General features: G+C 48.2%; 1 protein-coding gene across 1 annotated transcript in view; it reads right to left on the bottom strand.

Annotated features, from left to right (window-relative positions):
- SYN3 (synapsin III) overlaps nucleotides 1–20,142 on the bottom strand; it is a 548,862-nt gene that overhangs the window by 83,114 nt on the left and 445,606 nt on the right. Inside the window, exon 7 of the mRNA XM_023189045.3 lies at nucleotides 2,253–2,315. Within this exon, the coding sequence (XP_023044813.1) occupies nucleotides 2,253–2,315 (63 nt within the window). The remainder of the gene's footprint in view (nucleotides 1–2,252; nucleotides 2,316–20,142) is intronic.

Genomic DNA, 20,142 nt, shown 5'->3' with positions numbered 1-20,142 from the left:
AACTCGCTCAAGTTTATGCAGATGTCCAAGCTGTGGGCCATGCCCTGACCTGCCGGATCCATTCGTTTTTTTTTTTTTTGAGATTCAGTTTCACTCTTGTTGCCCAGGCTGGAGTGCAATGAATGGCATGATCTCGGCTCACCGCAACCTCCACCTCCCGGGTTCAAGAGATTCTCCTGCTGCAGCTTCCCAAGTAGCTGGGATTACAGGCATGTGCCACCATGCCTGGCTAATTTTTGTACTTTTAGCAGAGACAAGGTTTTTCCATGTTGGTCAGGCTGGTCTCTAACTCCCGACATCAGGTGATCTGCCCTCTTTGGCCTCCCGAAGTTCTGGGATTACAGGCGTGAGCCACCATGCCCGGCTGACCCATTCCTTTTTAGACTGCCTGAAGGGAGTGGAGTTTAGACATACAGAAGGCACAGCAGGGTGGGGATGACTATAGGTGTGAGGTGAAGAATTATTCATGTCTGGGTGGGCCTACTCAAAGCAAGGTGTCTACTTGGTCCCACATTGTTTAGCTCCAGCTGTACTGTATCTAGAATCCACTGGTGTTAGGCATTGTGTCTGCGCTCAAGTCCCCTCCAATGTGAGCGGCAGGTACTGAGATCCACATGTTCCCACTTGCTTTGGAGCCAGAGGCTTGAGAGGCAAACTGTAGGAGACCCAATGCCCCCTTTCCTGTGGGACTCGGATGCATATGGTTTGACTGGGGCTAAACCATCTCCACATCCCATTGTTGAGGCCAAGCACATTGATCCAAACAAGGTTCCATGGGATTAGATACAGAGGTGCTGGACAAAAAGAGGGTCTTTATCCCTTAGAGATGGTGAGCTTAGGGACCAGGTTGGGTGGCTCACAGCCATTTAGACCATCTGAAGAAAATGCCAAGTAGAGATGAACAGAGTCAAGAGATAAAGAGGGAGATCAGGCTCTATTTCATTTGAACTCCTGGATCCAGCTCTGCTCGAATCTACCAAGAACTATCTCAGACATCCTAATATCCTGAACGTTTTGGCACTTGCAACTGAAACAGTCTGACCAATACAGTTTGTCAGGATGTTACGTGTGACTGTGTGAAATATAGTATATTATTGACTTTTGCAGTTAACTGACTCTGGTGGTTTCTTCCATGGAGCCAGATGTGTTTGTCATTTTCTAGGTGTCAGTCCTATAGTGATTGATGTGGTTTGGATTTGGGTCCCCACGCAAATCTCATGTCAAATTATAATCCCCATTGTTGGAAGAGGGGCCTGTTGGGAGGTGATTAGATCATGGGGGCGGATTTTCCCCTTGCTGTTCTTGTAACAGTGAGTTCTCATGAGATCTGGTTGTTCAAAAGTGTGTAGCACTTTTAAACAGTGTGTAACTGGGTGTAGTAGCTCAGGCCTTTAATCCCAACACTTTGGGAGGCCATGATGGGTGGATCACTTGAGGTCAGGAGTTTGAGACCAGCCTGGCCAACATGATGAAACCCAGTCTCTACTAAAAATACAAAAATTAGCCGGGTGTGGTGGCACGCACCTGTAGTCCCAGCTACTCGGGAGGCTGAGGCATGAGAATCACTTTAACCTGGGAGGTGGAGGTGGCAGTGAGGCGAGATCAAGCTACTGCACTCCAGCCTAGGTGACAGAGTGAGGCTCTGTCTCAAAAACAAAATAAAATGTGTAGCACCTCCCCCTTCTCTCTCTTTCTCCTGCTCCAGCTGTGTAAGACAGGCCTGCTTCCCTTTTGCCTTCTGCCACAATTGTAAGTTTCCTGAGGTCTCCCCAGCCATGCTTCCTGTACAGCCTGTGGAACCATGGGCCAATTAAACCTCTTTTCTTTAAAATTACCCCGTTTCAGGTATTTCTTTATAGCAGTGTGAGAACGGACTAATACAGCAATAAAGAGGTAAGACATGGGCTTACAACAAGGCTGTGGAGATGATGGCAACAACCCCCCACAAAAGAATTACAGTCAATAAAATGCTCTACATCCCTTTCTCTTCAGTCGCAATCACAGAGAATGATTAGTTAGCAATTCCAGGTAGGGTTTGGCAAGGATGGACCGAACTGGAGAAATGTTCTGTGCACCAGGAGCTCCGAGGAAGGTGGGCTGGGAGGGGAGGGAGATGTACCGTGGATTCTTTTTAACACTCTGTTCTGGGTGCTTGTGCTAAGGGGTTGACGGGGCACAGAGGGAGAGAGGAACAGAGAGTCTGGGGAATCTCTAGCTGTGTCCACTGTGAGTAGAAGGGTTGTTTCTCATACCTTTCCCATTCCAGCGTGGGCATGTCCTAGCTTGACCACCACCGGGAAATGTGGGGCTGTGACCTGAAAGAGACAAGAAGAAGTCACTCTTAGCATCTCAGAGCATTGCCACCAAGGCTCTGGGCGCTGTTTGTTCCATAGAAATATCCATTCATCTGATATGGTCGGGAATCCCCATAAGAATGCTTTGACAGATGGTCACCCGGCCATGGCCCAGACACTCTCAGTGTCAGTGCTTTTGGCTTCCAAAGGAAGCTCTGAGCTCTTAAGACCAGCTTGTCTCGGGCACCCACCAAGCTGCAGACAATGGAGTAGGACAAACCGACTGGTTTCCAATCTTGGCTTTACCGCTATGCAACTTCAGGCAAGTCACTGCACTGACCCGTGCCTCTGTTTCCTCATTTGTTAAATGAAGATCATAATAATAGTATCCCATGGGGTTGCTGGGAAGATTGAGTTATTACATGTGTGGCACTTAGTGAATGGCAGCTTAATGATTCCTAGCATAGTCCTGTCTTACATTATTTTATTTATTTATTTTTTTGAGATGAAGTGTTGCTCTTGTTGCCCAGGCTGGAGTGCAATGGCGCGATCTCGGCTCACTGCAACCTCCGCCTCCAGGGTTCAAGCGATTCTCCTGCCTCAGCCTCCCAAGTAACTTGGATTACAGGTACCTGCCACCATGCCTGGCTAATTTTTGTATTTTTAGTAGAGATGGGGTTTCACCATGTTGGCCAGGCTGGTCTCGAACTCCTGACCTCAAGCGTTTCGCCTGCCTTGGCCTCCCAAAGTGCTGGGATTACAGGCGTGAGCCACTGCACCAGGCCCATTATTCTTTCAAAGAACACTTCAACCACCTGAAAACTTTCATTACTTCCCCTAAGCCTCCCCAGGCCACCATACAAGGCTGCTTAACCATAGTAGCCATGCCTGCCTCTGGCACAAGCATTTATTGACTGCACCATGTAGGCTCCATGCTGAGCAACTGCTCTGTGTCACATCCCTTAGGGAGCCACACTTGAGGACAGCATCCTTGCCTGGTGGGTTCCCTGCTTTACCCCCAGGTCCTAGAACACGGCCTGATCCAAGGAAGGTGCTCGATACTGAATCTGTCCTTCAGTCAGGCCTCTTAGCAGACGTAGGAGGCGTGCACGCTCCTCCCTCCGACACAAGTGAGACAGTTGGGCTGGGAGGATTGTGTACTTCCCACAGCCACCATCACTTAACCAGGGAGCCAGGAAGCCAGGACTCAGGTCTGAGCTTTGCTTTCCCCCTTTCATGTTGTTCGTACATTTTTTGAGAGTGTTTTCTCAGTTTCTAGAAGTACATTTTGCATTGCTTGAGGCCAAAGGTTATCCCTCCCAGTTATGTACTAATAACATCACTTCCTTCCAAGTGGACCATTCCTAGCTGGGGCCATCCTGACCCCCTCTCCTTGGCTGTCCGTGGACAGCATTGTCTGTCCTCTTACACTGTGGGCACCAAAGGAACCCAGCCTTGTCCTCTTGATGTCTCCTGCCTGGTCTATCCTGTAGTAGCTGCTGAGCCTCTGCAGAAGGCTGCCTGTGCATCACGAAGCCATTCTGTAGCCTTCATCTCATTTTACCCCCACACTGGCCTCAAGAGGCAACCAGAGAAAGTATTTTAATCACCATTTTACAGATAAGAAAATCGAGACTCAAGTCAGTTGCTGGGAAGGGGTGGAGCTGGGACTTGAACTTGGGTCTGTCAGACTCCCAGCTTGGTGAGAACAGTTCCCTTTTAAAGTCTAGCACTAGAGTGGCCTGCAGTAGACTTTAAATAATTTTTTTTTTTTTTTTGAGACAGAGTCTCACTCTGTCACCCAGGCTGAAGTGCAGTGGCACGATCTTGGCCCACTGCAATCTCTGCCTCCTGGGTTCAAGCAATTCTCCTGCCTCATCCTCCTGATTAGTAGGAATTACAGGCATGTGTTACCATGCCTGGCTAATTTTTGTATTTTTAGTAGAGACAGGGTTTTGCCATATTGGTCAGGCTGATCTTGAACTCCTGACCTCAGGTGATCCCCCTGCCTCACCCTCCCAAAGTGCTGGGATTCCAGCCCCAGAAGCACCTGCGCCCGGCCATAATTTTTTTTTTCTTGATTTCAGGCTAAAACTTACCATACCCTGGTGTCTATGGTGAATACATACATGTTTAAAAAAACAGCAACATTTGATTTTGATTCCAAAAGCAATAAGTACTCAATATAAAAATTTTGGAAAATAGTCCCAGCTACTTGGGAGGCTGAGGCAGGAGAATGGCATGAACCCGGGAGGCGGAGCTTGCAGTGAGCCGAGATCGCGCCACTGCACTCCAGCCTGGGAGAGAGAGCGAGACTCCGTCTCAAAAAAAAAAAAAAAAAAAAAAAACTTTGGAAAATAAGATAAGATTAATTGAAAGAACCTCATCAATTACCTTATTGATTGATATAGATATCAATTACCTTAAGTATAAAGAAGTCAATAAAAATCATCCTCAGACTTCTAACAGTTTTGGTTTATTATCTGCTGCTCTTTAAAAAAAATCTATATTTAAGTTTCCCTTGATTTGTTATGTTTTTACAAAATTGGGAGTATAGTGGATATCCAATCTTGTTTCCTGCTCTTTCCACTTAATATTATGTGATGAGAATACTCCTGGTGGTTATTACTTGTTAACTTATTTAATAATTATGAAATATTTCACATATAGAAAAAGCCTTAAACAGCAATACTATGGACATCAGCTTGCTTAAGAAATAAAACATTGCCTAGACAGTTGAAGCCCCTGATTTACTTCTTTATTTTGAGACGGAGTCTCGTTTTGTCGCCCAGGCTGGAGTGCAGTGGCGAGATCTCGGCTCACTGCAAGCTCCGCCTCCCGGGTTCGCGCCATTCTCCTGCCTCAGCCTCCAGAGTAGCAGGGACTACAGGTGCCCGCCACCACGCCTAGCTAATTTTTTGTATTTTTAGTAGAGACAGGATTTCACCCTGTTAGCCAGGATGGTCTCAATCTCCTGAGCTCGTGATCCACCCGCCTCGGCCTCCCAAAGTGCTGGGATTACAGGTGTGAGCCACCGTGCCTGGCCAATCCTGATAGTTTTAATAGCTGCACCATCTACACATGTACACATGCACTGGTTTCCTATTAATAGACATTTGTGTTATTCATTCTCTCTCTGCTACTCTAAACAAGAGCTCATTAAACATTTTTGTACACATGTCCTTATGAGCTAGTGTTTTAATTCCTCCAGGCCAGACGAGGAGATTTTTAAAGGGAGAACCAGCAGAATTTGCATTCTTTTTTTTTTTTTTTTTTTTTTGACGGAGTCTCTCTCTGTCGCCCAGGCTTCAGTTTCTAAAGTCAGTTGTTAGAGCTCAAGAAATGAAAGAGGATGCCACGGCATTGCGTACGGGGTGAATCACCCACCATAATACCTCCAGGCTAAAATGACTATATTTACTGTCATGTAAGGGCCAGGAATGGGACCAGGCACTTTATGGATGGTAGCATCCTTTCCCTCCCCCATGTTATACATAAGAAAACACAGCGCTGGCCGGGTGCGGTGGCTCACGCCTGTAATTCCAGCATTTTGGGAGGCCGAGGCGGGCGGGTCACAAGGTCAGGAGATCGAGACCATCCTAGTTAACACGGTGAAACCTCGTCTCTGCTAAAAATACAAAAAAATAAAAAAACAGCCGGGTGTGGTGGCAGGCGCCTGTAGTTCCAGCTACTCAGGAGGCTGAGGCAGGAGAATGGCGTGCACCTGGGAGGCAGAGCTTGCAGCGAGCCAAGATTACGCCACTGCACTCCAGCCTGGGCGACAGAGAGAGAAAAAGAAAGAAAAGAAAGAAAGAAAGAGAGAGAGAGAGAGAGAGAGAGAGAGAAAGGGAGAAAGGAAGAAAACACAGCCCTTTGCCTGAAGTCAGACAGTGAAGATGGTGCCGCTGCCCTGCTGTCCTCTTGCCACCCCCCACTTCCCAAGCTGTTCAAATGGGTGTCGAAGGCCATTCCCACTTCTACCCCTTTGCAACATGCCAGCCCCTCCCCAAACACAGACAGGTCACAGAGGACAAAAAACATCTTGCTGGCTATTTTCTCTCTTCCCTTCCCAACAATAGCTTTATTTAGTTCCCCTGGGGATGCCGAGGTCTGCATCAGCCTCTCACAGGCTCCCTGTTCCGCTCACATGCCCTGGGCACTCCAGAGTGAAGCACTGCCCAGTGGCGTAAGAGGCCTGACATCCTGTCAGAAGGGGCAGACCGATTTTGGAAAACAGAGATCCCACCCAGATAAGGGCTTTATTCAAAAGAACCCAAAGAAACCAAAATAAGTGGGGGTAGCCCAGTGCCCATGCTGGGTGTTCCCTTGGGACGATAGAGACAGGAGTGGAAGCCCAGGGCAGCCCTGTCACAGCCGCATCCTCAAGTCACAGAGTCAGAGAACCAGGACTTTGGAGTGACCCGTGCAGCCTCCCACCAAAGGAGGCAACTCCTCCTATGTTCTTGACTCTGGACATTTACATAGGCAGAGTCTGGTCCTACGCAAGTGATGGGAAAATCAAGATCGAGAAGAATCTGGAGGAGGAAATCAAGGACTGAGGTCTGGGAAGGCTTCCAGGAGGAGCTGGCCTCCATTTCCTGCCTCCAAGGCTCTGCCTGATCCAGCTCTCCCCCATGCCTTCTGTTTCATCTCCTGTGTCTCCCTCCTCTTCCTCAGCCCAACTCCTACCTCCCAGTTACGTTCCAGCCCACTGGCCTTTCAGTTCTTTACTGAATGTGCCGCACTCCCTCCGGCCACGGTCTTTGCATATGCTGTTCCCCTTTTCCCTGAGAGACCCTTCCTCACAGTCTTTTCTAGGCCAGTCCCGTCTCATACTCATGTCTCCGTTGAAATTCTGTCGCCCTCCCTGGCCACTGGTCTCCAGTAGGTGCTTCCTGTTATCTTCTCTATCTCACTCTGAGAGTTCTCTTTTCCTAGCTCTGGACACCATTTAGAATTATACGTTCATCTTTTTTTCAACTGTCTTGTTTCTCCACTCCCCGTAGGTGATCTGAGGACAGGAACCTTTGCTGTTTGGTTTACCACTGCATCTCTCGACTCTCCACAAGGCCCAGCACACAGTAAGCGTGTTTGTTGAATGGCTGTTAGACAAAGTCTTCCGTGACACGTGGGAAAAGTCATATGCAAACAGGCAGAGTCAGGAGGAATGTGGGGGCAAAGAGTGGGTAAGGTTGATACGAGTGGAAGGTTTGTTCGGGATGCAGCTGGAATTAGGGTGGACAGATCAGGAATGGCAAGCTTGTGAGGTGCCTGGCACCAGAGGTAGGAGTTTGAACTGTGTTTCATGGATATCAGGCAACCGTCAAGGGTTTGGATGCAGTGGGGTAGACACCTGTAGAGCAGGCTTTAGGAAGAGTTCTCGGGAGGCTGCGGAAACAACAGCTCGTATCTCTTGAGCCCTTAGTGTGTGCCAGGCATGGGGCTAAGCACTTTATATATCGCCCCACGTAAGCCTCTTGACACTTCTTCTATGAGGTAGCTCCTATCTTTATTCCATTTTACATACACAGAAATAAAGGCAAAGAGAGCTGAAGTTTCTGGCCTAAGATCACTCAGCAAGAAAGTGGAGAAGCTAGGATTCAGCCAGACCCGCCTGCCCCTGCTCCCTCCAGCATGGTACCTCCTTTGGACTACTCTGATCATCCAGCACTTCCCCTGCGCCCAGAACTGGAGCACGTGGGTGGAGGCCAGCAGACCTGTTAGGACAAGACTGGCTGCTGTCGTCACCCGGCAGGGCAAGGCAAGGTGGCAGCAGCATGAACAGTGGTAGAAGGACGCCAGTTCACTTCTGGCTCCCACATTTACAGCTGTGAGCCCTTGGGCAAGTCACTGACCCCTCTGTGACTCAGTTTCCTCATGCCTCAAATAGGAAGATCACTTGAATCCCGCCAGATTGATGGGAGGAATGGACATTATGATAGATTTTGATCACTGAGGAGTTGGTCACTGGACGGTTGTTGCTAGTGGAGAGGCGCAAATGAACTTAGAGGATGCCCAGGGCCTGGCCTGGCGTAGGACAGCAGTCTGTCCTTGCTCTCATCTCTTCCACATCTATGATCTCAGGGGCACGGCAGCAAGGGTGGGCCGGGGGACGTCAAAGGCTGATCTGTTATTCCTTGGAAGCAGGAAGGGAAGGAAGCCTGAGGCCTAGGTTGTGAGCAGGGAGCACGTTACGAAGCCTTTGACAGAAATGGGGCAGTCCGGAAATGGGGTTTGTGGTCAACATTTAAAACAGACTCATGCAACAGAGAGCACAGGGGCATCCCCACAGCTGCTTCACAAAGCTTAACCTCGGTGTGTAGCATCTGACAGACTCTCCTTGGAATCTTAAGCACGGCACATAGAGACACTCCCATCAGGAGAAGGAGCACAGACAAGATGACCTTTGCATCTCTTCTGTAATTCTGCCATGTTGTGACAAATCTACGTAGAGGAGTGAAACATGGAAACGCAAATATGTTAAGACAAAACCTCACGGCTTACAGGGCTCTGTGTGGTCTGACCCCTGCCTTCTGCTCCAAACCATCTTACCCACACTCCCCGCATCAGCCTCTCTGTCCAAGGCTCACTGGCTTTCTCCCCAGCCAGGATACTAATGCTGTTCCCTCTGGCCACAGGGCCTTTGCATATGCTGTTTTTATTGCCTGCAGCGAAGTCTCTCCGTGCTTCTCTTCATTCAGCCAACTCTTCTGCATGCTTCAGAAGTCAGTTCCAATGTCACCTCCCCAAGCAGCTGGCTTGCATCTCACGGCCTATGTCACAGCCTACTCATCTCTTCTTCTTTCTTAGTCATTTTAAATGGATCTGCGTGATTGTTGAGGAATGTCTGACTCCACATGAAGGGTGGGGCAGTGTCTGTGGCTACTCAACATTGAACCCTCAGGCCTCTCCTGAATGACAAACCTGCCTCCTGACCCCGGCCACCAGGTGCTGCTGCAGATCTTGCAACTCAACATTTCCAAACAGCTGCATGAATTCCCATCAAAAATGTTCTCTTCTCTTCCTGTACCCCAACCTTAGTAAACGCTGCCACCACCCACCCAGGTGCTCAAGATAGAGATCCTGCCTGCCTTCTTCATCCTTATACCTGTCCTGACCCCGGTCAGGTACACAGGAGGGCCCAGGAGATGTTTGCAGAGTGATGTCTGTGGTCTCCCTGCCCAGCGCGGACCTCTCTGGTCTTCTAATCCCACCTCTGAGCTCCCTGCATCACCTCATTCCACCTTTAGTGTGTCTTAGAAAAATACCGGTAGCATATTCAGAAAAATGAAACGAAACCTGTCCTACCAAAAAACAAATATTCCATTCTCTTACATTTCCTGTTTCCCTGAGAAACGGAATAGTCAAAAATAAACAAACTGATAGGATGGCAGTATTTGTCTGCTTTTCTTGTTCTTGCCTGTGTGATGTTTATAGCATAGAACAGGCTCAGTCGCCCACGAGGATCCTCCTGGGTGACAGTCACCATGCAGACAACATCCCCAGCAAACTGTGGCTCTGGGGAGGGTCTGAGTGACCTTAAATGACTGGGAAGCGAAGACCACCCTGAGCCCCATGGATACACGAGCCGCAGGATTGCAAACCCTCGGGGCTTGTTGCTATAATTTATTTTTTTTGACAGTCTCCTTCCAGCTGCATCTGTAGATGGGGAAAAGCACCCCTTTCAAGTCAGATGACCCTTTTAAAAAATTATTTTTAGATGGAGTCTCGGTCTGTCACCCAGGCTAGAGTGCAGTGGTGTGATCTCCGCTCACTGCAACCTCCATCTCCTGGGTTCAAGCGATTCCCCCACCTCAGCTTCCTGAGTAGCTGGGGTTTTACATACACAGAAATAAAGGCAAAGAGACCAATGGCAGTGGTCCAATAATCTCCAATTGGTCACTAAAGGCAGTGACCAATAATCTCAATTAGCCACCACGCCCAGCTAATTTTTTTGTATTTTTAGTAGAGGTGGGGTTTTGCCACATTGGCCAGGGTGGTCTCGAACTCCTGACCTCAAATGATCCACCCGCTTCGGCTTCCCAAAGTGTTGGGATTACAGGCGCGAGCCACTGCGCCCAGCCCAAGTCAGATGATCCTTAATATGGGAATTACTGTTCTTCTTAGTTACTTCAGAAAATAGTTAAATAACAATGACTTCAGTATCCACATTTCTTCGCTTCAGTTGATGTTCACACATATAATGTCTTAAGATTAAAGATAAATGTAAGCTTTTGTTTAAAAGTACTGTTGTCTTGGTATTGCATAGAAGAAATATTTGTTTGCTTGGGGCTGTAGGCAAAGGCATTTCATCTGGTTCCGAGAAACCATTTGTGCGGTGCCATGAAATTAGCTGGAAGAGAGAAGGTAGGCTTTGAAGCCAGGCGGACTTGCGTTTGAATATCGTTAGTGTCAGTTCCTATGGGGATACCCCTGGCAAGTTTCTTAGTCTTTCCAGTCTCAGCTGCTTTATCTACAAATGGGAATAAGCACACCCCAGACCAAGGTTGTTGTGAAGATTTGAGTTTTCATGTAAAATATGTGTTATAGGTATCTGGATCCTAGCCAGAAATTCTTTGGGGATAATTTAAACTGACACGCAGTTAAAAAAATCAGTACAACTCCCCCTCCTTCAAATGGGTACTTGATACAGCGATGGCCATTGCTCTTTTTTTCTTCTCTTTTTAAAAGTTTTCCTTTTTGTACTATTTATTGTAAAAATATCTGCTTTGAAATTATTTTTAGAGTTATTAAATTGGGCTGAGCGCGGTGGCTCACGCCTGTAATCCCAGCACTTTGGGAGGCCAAGGCAGGTGGATCACGAGGTCAGGAGATTGAGACCACGCCGGCTAACACGGTGAAACCCCGTCTCTACTAAAAATACAAAAAATAATTAGCCGGGCGTGGTGGCGGGCGCCTGTAGTCCCAGCTACTCTGGAGGCTGAGGCAGGAGAATGGCGTGAACCTGGGAGGCAGAGCTTTCAGTGAGCCAAGATCGCGCCACTGTGCTCCAGCCTGGGTGACAGAGCGAGACTCTGTCTCAATAAATAAATAAATAAAAATAAATAAATAAATAAATAAATAAATAAATAAATAAATAAATGTTATCATTAAATTGAATAATGAATTTATCTGATATTCCTTATATAAATAATGATTCTATGTATTTATTCACCTGTGTAGAAATATACTTAAACTCTAGTGATGACACCCTGCCTGGTGTTTTGTTTTTTTTTTTTAAGAGACAGGGTCTTTCTCTGTTGCCCAGGCTGGAGTACAGTGGCATGATCATAGTTCGCTGTAATCTCAAACTCCTGTACTCAAGTAATCCTTCTGCCTCAGCCTCTCCAGTAGAGCTGGGACTACAAGCATGTGCCACCATGCCCAGCTAATTAAAAAAAAAAAAAAGAAAAAAGAAAGAAGAGTGTTTTTTGAGGAGACAGGGTCTCGCTTTGTGGTCCAGGCTGGCCTCAAACTCTGAGGCTTAAGCAACCTTCCCACCTCAGCCCCTCAAAGTATTGGGATTACAGGTGTAGCCGCTGCACTTGACCTCTGCCTGGTTTTTATTCTGTAAATCTTGCATAACCTTTTTATGTAATTCAGTGAAATCTGACCCACTACAGCTGCAGAGATGGTGCCTGCATTTTTAAACTGTTTACAGCTGTTATTTTACAAGTTTATTGAGATACAATTCACATACCATAAAATTCACTCTTTTAGAAATGTGAAGGAAACTAGTCATAAAAGAATGTACAATTCAGACCAGGTGTGGTGGCTCATGCCTGGTCCCAGCACTTTGGGAGGCCGAGGCAGGCAGATCACAAGGTCAGGAGTTCGAGACCAGCCTGGGCAATATGGTGAAACCCTGTCTCTACTAAAAATACAAAAATTAGCCGGGTGTGTTGGCGGGCGCCTGTAATCCCAGCAACTCTGGAGACTGAGGCAGGATAATCACTTGAACCCGTGAGGCAGAGGTTGCAGTGAGCCGAGATCGTGCACTGCACTCCAGCCTGGGTGACAGACCGAGATTCTGTTCCCCACCACATCCCCCCACCTCCAAAAAAAAGAAATGTACAATTCAGTGCTTGTAGGTTATTCACAGAATTGTGCAGCCATCAACACTATCTAATTTTGGAACATTTTCATCACTCAAAAAGAAACCCGGTACATAGTACCAGTCATTCCCCATTTCTCTGGAGCCCCTTCCAGCCTCTGATGACCAATGCTCTACTTTCTATCTCTACAGATTTCCCTATTCTGGACATTTCAGACACATGGACTCATGCAATATGTGGCCTTTTGTGACTAGTTTCCTTCACTTTGTGTGTGTGTGTGCGCGTGTGTTTTTTTTTTTTTTTTTTTTTTTGATAGAATTTCGCTCTTGTTGCCCAGGCTGGAGCGCAGTGGCGCGATCTCGGCTCACTGCAACCTCCACCTCCCGAGTTCAAGCGATTTTCCTGCCTCAGCCTCCCGAGTAGCTGGGATTACAGGTGCCTGCCACCACGCCTGGCTAATTTTGTATTTTTAGTAGAGACGGCATTCCTCCATGTTGGTCAGGCTGGTCTCTAACTCCCGATCTCAGGTGATCCGCCCTCCTCGGCCTCCCAAAGTGCTGGGATTACACGTGTGAGCCACCGCGCCCAGCCACTTTGTGTGTTTTCAAGGTTCATCCATGTTGTAGCATTTACCAGTGCTTCATTCCTTTTTATTGCCACACAGTATTCTGTTGTATGGATGGTGTCTGACGTTTAAATATATTTTAGAATGACCTGGATATGTATTTCCAGTGATTGCAGACCATGAAGGCAAATAAATGTCTAGCAAATCTCAAATATATGGGTAATACTTTGGCCACGCCCTGGATCAGAAATGATTTCTATACCTAACTGGGCATCTCATTAATTTTTAACATTTGGGAAGAAGGAGGATTTTTACAGGTGAACCAGGGTCTCGCATCCCATGTGAAACCTTTTCTGTCTCCTCCGCTGTTGTATCTTCGGCCATTTGAGAGCAGAGGGCTTGAGCTAGAGTTGTTTTTTTTTTTTTTCTGGGGACGGAGTCTCGCCCTGTTGCCCAGGCTGGAGTGCGATGGCACGATCTCAGCTCACTGCAACCTCTGCCTCCTGGGTTCAAATGATTCTCCTGCCTCAGTCTCCCGAGTAGCTAGGATTACAGTCGCGCACTACCATGCCTGGCTAATTTTTGTACTTTTAGTAGAGATGGGGATTCACTATGTTGGCCAGGCTGGTCTTGAACTCCTGACCTCATGATCTGCCTGCCTCGGCCTCCCAAAGTGCTGGGATTACAGGTGTGAGCTACCACACCCGGCCGAGCTGGATCTTTTGTACAATTATTGGGGTGAGCAAGATCTCTGCTTCTGGCTTATTCTTACTCACTTTGTCATCCCATGAGCAAGGTGATAAAGAGAAGGGCTAAGAAGGAAGAATGTTCAGGGTGCTGTGACATGGTAAGAAACATGCATTTAGTCTGTGCTTCCAGTTCCTAAGACAGAGCTCCTAAAAGCCTTGTAATTTCCTGAGTGACAGGGGTGCTGGGAGCATCTTTTGTTCTAATGAGGCCACTCTTGGTGGGCTCCTGGAGAGCTTCAGGATGGGGGCTGGTCACCAGATGGAGGCTTGAATCTTTCAGTCCCACCCTCCATCCTCTGGGAAGGAGAGAAGGGATAGAGATTGAGTTAATAATGGTTCATGCCTATGTGATGAGGCTTCCATAAAAATCCCTCAACTACGGAACTGGAGAGCTTCCGGGTTGCTGAAAACCTCAGTGCGCTAGGTGGGTGGTGTGCCCCAACTCCGTGGTGACAGTAGCTCCTGTCCTTGGGATCTTTCTGGATTTTGCCCTATGTTCCTCTTTATCTGACTGTTCTTTATATCCTTTCTAACATCTCTTATAAAACGCAATAAATATAAGTGTCTCCTGAATTATGTGAGCAGTTATAGCAAATTATCAAATATGAGTAGGGAGTTGTGGGAACTCCAACTTGTAGCCAAGTCAGATAGAAGTGTGGGCACCCTGGGCATCCAAATTTGCAGCTGGCATCTGAAGTGGGAGATGGTCTTGTGGGACTGAGCCCTTAACCTGCGGGATCTATGCTAACTGCAATTAGTTAGTGTCAGAATTGAATTCAATTGCAGGACACCCAGATGGTATCCATAGAGAACTGGATAATCACTTGGTATGGAAAACCCACACATTTAGTGTCAGAAGTGCTGCGAGTAGAAAAACAGTTTCGCTTCAGGGGCTAAAGATGAAAGTACAGAGAAATATTGGAGGCCCAGCATGGTGGCTCATGCCTGAAATCCCAACATTTTGGGAGGTCAAGGCAGGAGGATTGCTTATGGTCAAAAGTTAAAGACCAGCCTGGGCAACATAGTAAGACCTTGTCTCTACAAAAGAAAAAAAAATTAGCCAGGCATGGTGGCACATGCCTGTAGTCCCAGCCACTTGGGAGGCTGAGGTGGGAGAATCACTTGAGCCCAGGAATTGGAGGCTGCAGTGAGCAGCTGCACCACTGAACTCCAGCCTGGGTGACAAAGCGAGACCCTGTGTCCTAAATAAATAAATAAATGATATGGTTTGGCTCTGTGTCCTCAACCAAATCTCATGTTGAATTGTAATTCCCAATGTTGGGAGGAGAGACCTGGTGGGAGGTGATTAGATCACGGGGGCAGATTTCTCCCTTGCTGTTCTCGTGATAGTGAGGGAGTTCTCACGAGAGCTGATGGTTTAAAAGTGTACGGCACTTCCTCTTCTCTCTCTCTCTCCTGCCGCCATGTGCAAATGTGCCTGCTTCCCCTTCACCCTTCCAACATGATTGTAAGTTTCCTGAGGCCTCCCAGCCATACCTCCTGTACAGCCTGTGGAACTGTGAGTCAATGAAGCCTCTTTTAAAAAAAAAAAAAAAAATTACCCAGTCTCAGGTAGTCCTTTATAGTAATGTGAGAATGAACTAATACAATACAATAAATAAAATAATAAATAAATAAATAAATATTGGTACGGGACACCATGAGCAGGGTAGGTGAGAGAAATATCTCTAGCCCTCCCTCCTCCTTACAAGGCCATTGCCTTCTCCCTTCTGAAAATGACCTTCATTTTTCAAGGGCTCTTACGCCATGGCTAACTTTGAAGCCATTCAGAGTGGAAGCTTTGAGGCCTGGAGTTAATCCTACCAACAAGGAAAGCTAAAGTTGGGTTTGCCCTGATATATTTATTTCCATGTTTATTTGAGTTTCGTGAGGGCAAGGATAGCGTTCATCTGGTTCACTGGTTGCCCAGCATGGAGTAGGTGCTCTGTAAGGATTCGTTGACGGGATTCATTGAAGGAATGTAGGCACACAGATTGCTGAGAGCTCTGTAAATGTCAGGTGCTGTTGTTGTTACCATCATCATGATTACGTATTGAGTAGTTTTGCAGTATTTGTAGTAGTAATTGAGTATTACTTTTAGAGTAGTTCCGTCCCTCTCCCCTGTATCAAACCCTCTGCCATTCCAGGTGACTGGTGCCCTCTTGGTGTCTTTGCTGTAATTCAGCCCTGCCTAGGGTGCACCATGCTTTCTTTAGCCTCTCCTTCACCCCTCCTTCCATCTACGGAAGAAGCTGCAGAACACAGTGAGCACTTAAAACTATAGGCTTTGAAGCCAGACCACCTGGGCTTGAATCTCAGCTCTACCACTGCTGAGCTGTGTGTCCTCGGGCAAGTTGCTTCACTTCTCTGTGCTTCAAGTTCTGCATTTATGAATAGGGCTAAAAGTAGGATGCACCACAGAGATTGTCTCAGGGTTTAAATGAGTTAAACTACACAAAGCACTCAGCTGGGCATACAGGGAGTGCTGGCTTTTGGTATTACTACTGTTAACCCAACTGCATTCCTGCAACTGCTGTTCTGTCTCACTCCATTGCTCTCAGCTTTCCAAAGTGACATCTGACAGGAGGAATCGGGGCTTCTGTGGTGGAGGCTGGCTGGCAGGGATTTAATGGGCTACCTGTGTGCCATGTATCTGCAGCAGATGGATATATGTGGGTAACAGGGAAGGCAGCCCTGAGATACTGACTCTGAGCCCAAAAAGAGAGATGGACAAGGGTCACTCCAGCTCCTGCCTGACGCTCTGCATGGACTCACTGGAGGGATTTGATGACCCCTTGAGGGTTATTTCAGCTGCCAAGACTCCCTGTCTTCTTCCTTACACTATATTGGGGTCTCCCCTTGCGTGGACAGGGGGATGAACCCTGTCTGACCAGAGGTGGGGACGTGGGGACTCACAGGTCCACCAGAGCAGCAGAGCGCCTTCATCACACAGAGGAGGAACCTGAGGCCTGGGAAGCAGAGACCGTGGGCAGGTCCCATTTCTAGTAACCATCCTTCAATCTCCACTTCATTCTGCATTTGTAGTTATTATTAACGAGATGCAAAAGGCAGAAGGCATTGCCTCAACTTTATCAATAAGGAAATTCAATAAGGAAACTGAGGTTCAAGGTTATCAAATGAAACTATGAAATCTGAGCCTTAAAACTCAAGAGTGGGGCCCCCTCCTCCGAGTCCAGAAGTAGTTTTTTTCCATCCTGGAATGGAAAATTTTCTTCTGCACTGGAAAAAAATTTTATGAAGCACATACTGTGCTGGCCCCATGGAAGCAGCCCCTGACTCCGAGGGACATTTTATTCTGCAAATTCCAGACAAATGTTCAAAAAACTGCTGCCAGTGGGGAAGAAGGGTTGGAAGCTAAAGGATTACCCCCACTGTTGGGGGCCGACAGTGGTGGACACTCTGCTGAGTGCTGATGTGCATTTAACTCCTTTGATCCTTGCAAGAACCCTTTGAAAGCTACAGATGGGGGGCCATGTGCGGGTGGTTCACCCCTGTAATCCCAGCACTTTGGGAGCCTGAAGCGGGTGGATCACCTAAGGTCAGGAGTTCAAAACCAGCCTGGCCAACATGGTGAAAGCCCGTCTCTACTAAAAATACAAAAATTAGCCAGGCGTGGTGGCGGGAGCCTGAATTCCCAGTGGGAGGCTGAGGCATGAGAATCACTTGAACCCGGGAGGCGGAGGTTATAGTGAGCTGAGATCGCACCAGCGCACTCCAGCCTGGGTGACAGAGCAAGACTCCGTCTCAAAAAAAAAAAAAAAAAAAAAACCCCAGAAAACTACAGATGGGGAAATGGATTCAGGGAGGGGACAACATGGGTACAGGGTCACAGTAATTAGCAGGGCTCGGCTCCATTCAGCTCTGCCTCATTCTGGAGGAGGTGGGAAAAGTCACCAGGTGGGAACACCACTGCTCTCAGCTTAGGGAGTGGGCTTTGAGGGAATGCACGCTCTAATAAGGGAATCATACTTGTTCTAAGAGGCTGGCCATGAAGCAGCTTTTTTTTGAGACGGAGTCTCGCTGTGTCACCCAGGCTGGAGTGTAGTGGCCGGATCTCGGCTCACTGCAAGCTCCGCCTCCCGGGTTTAGGCCATTCTCCTGCCTCAGCCTCCCGAGTAGCTGGGACTACAGGCGCCCGCGACCTCGCCCGGCTAGTGTTTTGTATTTTTTAGTAGAGACGGGGTTTCACCGCGTTAGCCAGGATGGTCTCAATCTCCTGACCTCGTGATCCACCCATCTCGGCCTCCCAAAGTGCTGGGATTACAGGCTTGAGCCACCGCGCCCGGCCCATGAAGCAGTTTTAAATGCACCCTAGTGTGTGAAACATCACTGCGGTGTTCGGCGAGATGTAACACAGGCCTCTTTTTCCCAACTGTCTGAGGGAGTAGAGATTTGGGAAGAGGAGGGCTGTTTTGGGGCTCGTTCGCAGCATGGCTGGGTCAGAGGAGGTCTTCCTGGGAAAAGGGGCCTCCAGGTAGGACAGGGACAGCTTCTCAGCTGCAAAGTAGAGGGAACGCAACGGGGGCGGAGTCTCCCTCACTTTGGCGAGTGAATGTGTGGGAATGGATTGGCTGAAAGCCAAGCTGCAAGACCTTCCCTGGGTCACAACTGGCCTGGCACATCCAGCCTTCCTAGGCACCTGAGGTTCCCAGGGAATGCGGAATGCCAGGAGTTCCCTGCAAGCTGCGAGGAGAGAGGGGCACTCCCTCGGACCCAGCCAGGAGCCGGAGTGACAGCGCTGAGTTTCTGTGTAGGAGCGCCCAGGGAAGCGTGCAGAGTTTGCAGGGCCTGCTCTCCTGCATGAGGGCAGGAGGTGAGGGGCAGCAGGAGCCTCGAGGTGGCGAGCTGGTCCATGGTCCTTTACCACAGGCTCAGCTGCCCAGGACCAACCGGGAAACCTTCAGTGTCTCTCACAGAGGGGAAGACGACCAGGGTCCAAACACAACTGGGGCCTTGTGCCGAGGTGAGACATGTCTCTGGCTCAGAGGCCCCTTTAAGGGAGGAGTCGTTGCTGACACCCGGTGACAGAGGCCACAATTGTTCAGTGTCTCCTTGTGGCAGTCGGGCCGCAGTAGTTGCACAGACACAGGGCATTGAATCCACACGAGAGGCCTGTCATAGTGCTGAGTGTAATAGCATCCCGAGTTCACAAACAAGACACCGAGACTGAATTCAATAGCTCATCCAGGCAAGGCTGAAGCCAGAATCCACGCTTGGGGACAAGACTGCCTCTCTGGGGGACACAGAAAGGACCCAGACCCTACCCTCGAAGGGTTCCCAGGCTGGCGTGGGCAGCAGATCCATAAGCAAATGATGTCAACCCAGAAATATAAACATTCAGGAGAATTACGAAGACAAAATGCTATAGAAGCAAAGAAGAGTGAGTGGTGACCTGTGGAGGACGGGAGGTTGTTAGAAGAGGTATCGTGGACAGTGCACAAGGGGACATTTGCACTGGGTTTTGCTGGTCATGCAGGAGTTTGCCAAGCAGAGGAAAGGACATTGCAGGCAGAAGTGGCCACAAGGGACACAAGGCACAAAGGTGTGAAAGTGGTTGGAGGATTCAGGAAACAGGGCCAACCACAGGGGTGAAAAGTTAGTGGAAGGTACCGTGGGAGGGAAGGGCTGTCCAAGGCTTCACATTTAAGAAGGGCCTCAAATAGAGATCCTTCAATGGTTTCTCCAAATGAGGGTAGACACACAGTCACTGGGCCGTGTGTGTGTGTGTGTGTGTGTGTGTGTATGGATGTGGGTGTGTGTTAAAAACATTGGCTTGTTAAATGTGCACATTAAAACTGTACCACAAATTCAGTTATTCTGCCCGCAACAAACTTGGAGTTTCAATAAGAAAGAAGGACCCTCCTCATCTGTCAGAAATACATGCTGAAGTATTTTCAGATGAAAGGACGTCGTGTCTTAGATTTGCTTTAAAATAATCCCGTGTGAGGTTTGGAGCGGGGATGGGTGGGGACGTGGAGGTGATGAGATTGGGCCTGTCCTGGAACTGGGCAATGGGAACACGGCGGCACCTCACATCACGGACTCTGCTTTTGCCTACATTTGAACATTTCCAGAACACGTTTTTTTTTTTTTTTTTTTTAAAGAGAGAGAGCCCCTTGTTCTGAGTCATCCCATGGAGCTCAGGATATTCAGTACAGGGAGAGAGAAGGATGAATGATGGGGAAGCGAGGTGGGACCCAGAGCTGAAAGGCAGATTTGGAGCCAAATTGTAAAAAGCCTCATAAACTATTCTGAGAAGTTTGGACTTAATCCTGCAAATAGTGGGAAGCCCAGTAAAGAATTTTTAGTAGTGGAATGACACCATTAGATTCCCATTTAAGAAAGAAACCTTCTCTGGCTGGTGCCTGGAAGATGGAAGGGGTGTGTGTGGGAGGCAGGGTTAGGGAGAGAAGGGGTTGGGGTCAGGGAGAGGAGGGGTTGGGGTCAGGGAGAGGAGG

This window comes from Piliocolobus tephrosceles, chromosome 19 (genome assembly GCF_002776525.5).
Source record: "Piliocolobus tephrosceles isolate RC106 chromosome 19, ASM277652v3, whole genome shotgun sequence".
Classification (NCBI taxonomy): Eukaryota; Metazoa; Chordata; class Mammalia; order Primates; family Cercopithecidae; genus Piliocolobus; species Piliocolobus tephrosceles.
Note: the sequence above shows the minus strand (reverse complement) of the source record. Positions and strands in the feature narration are given on the sequence as shown.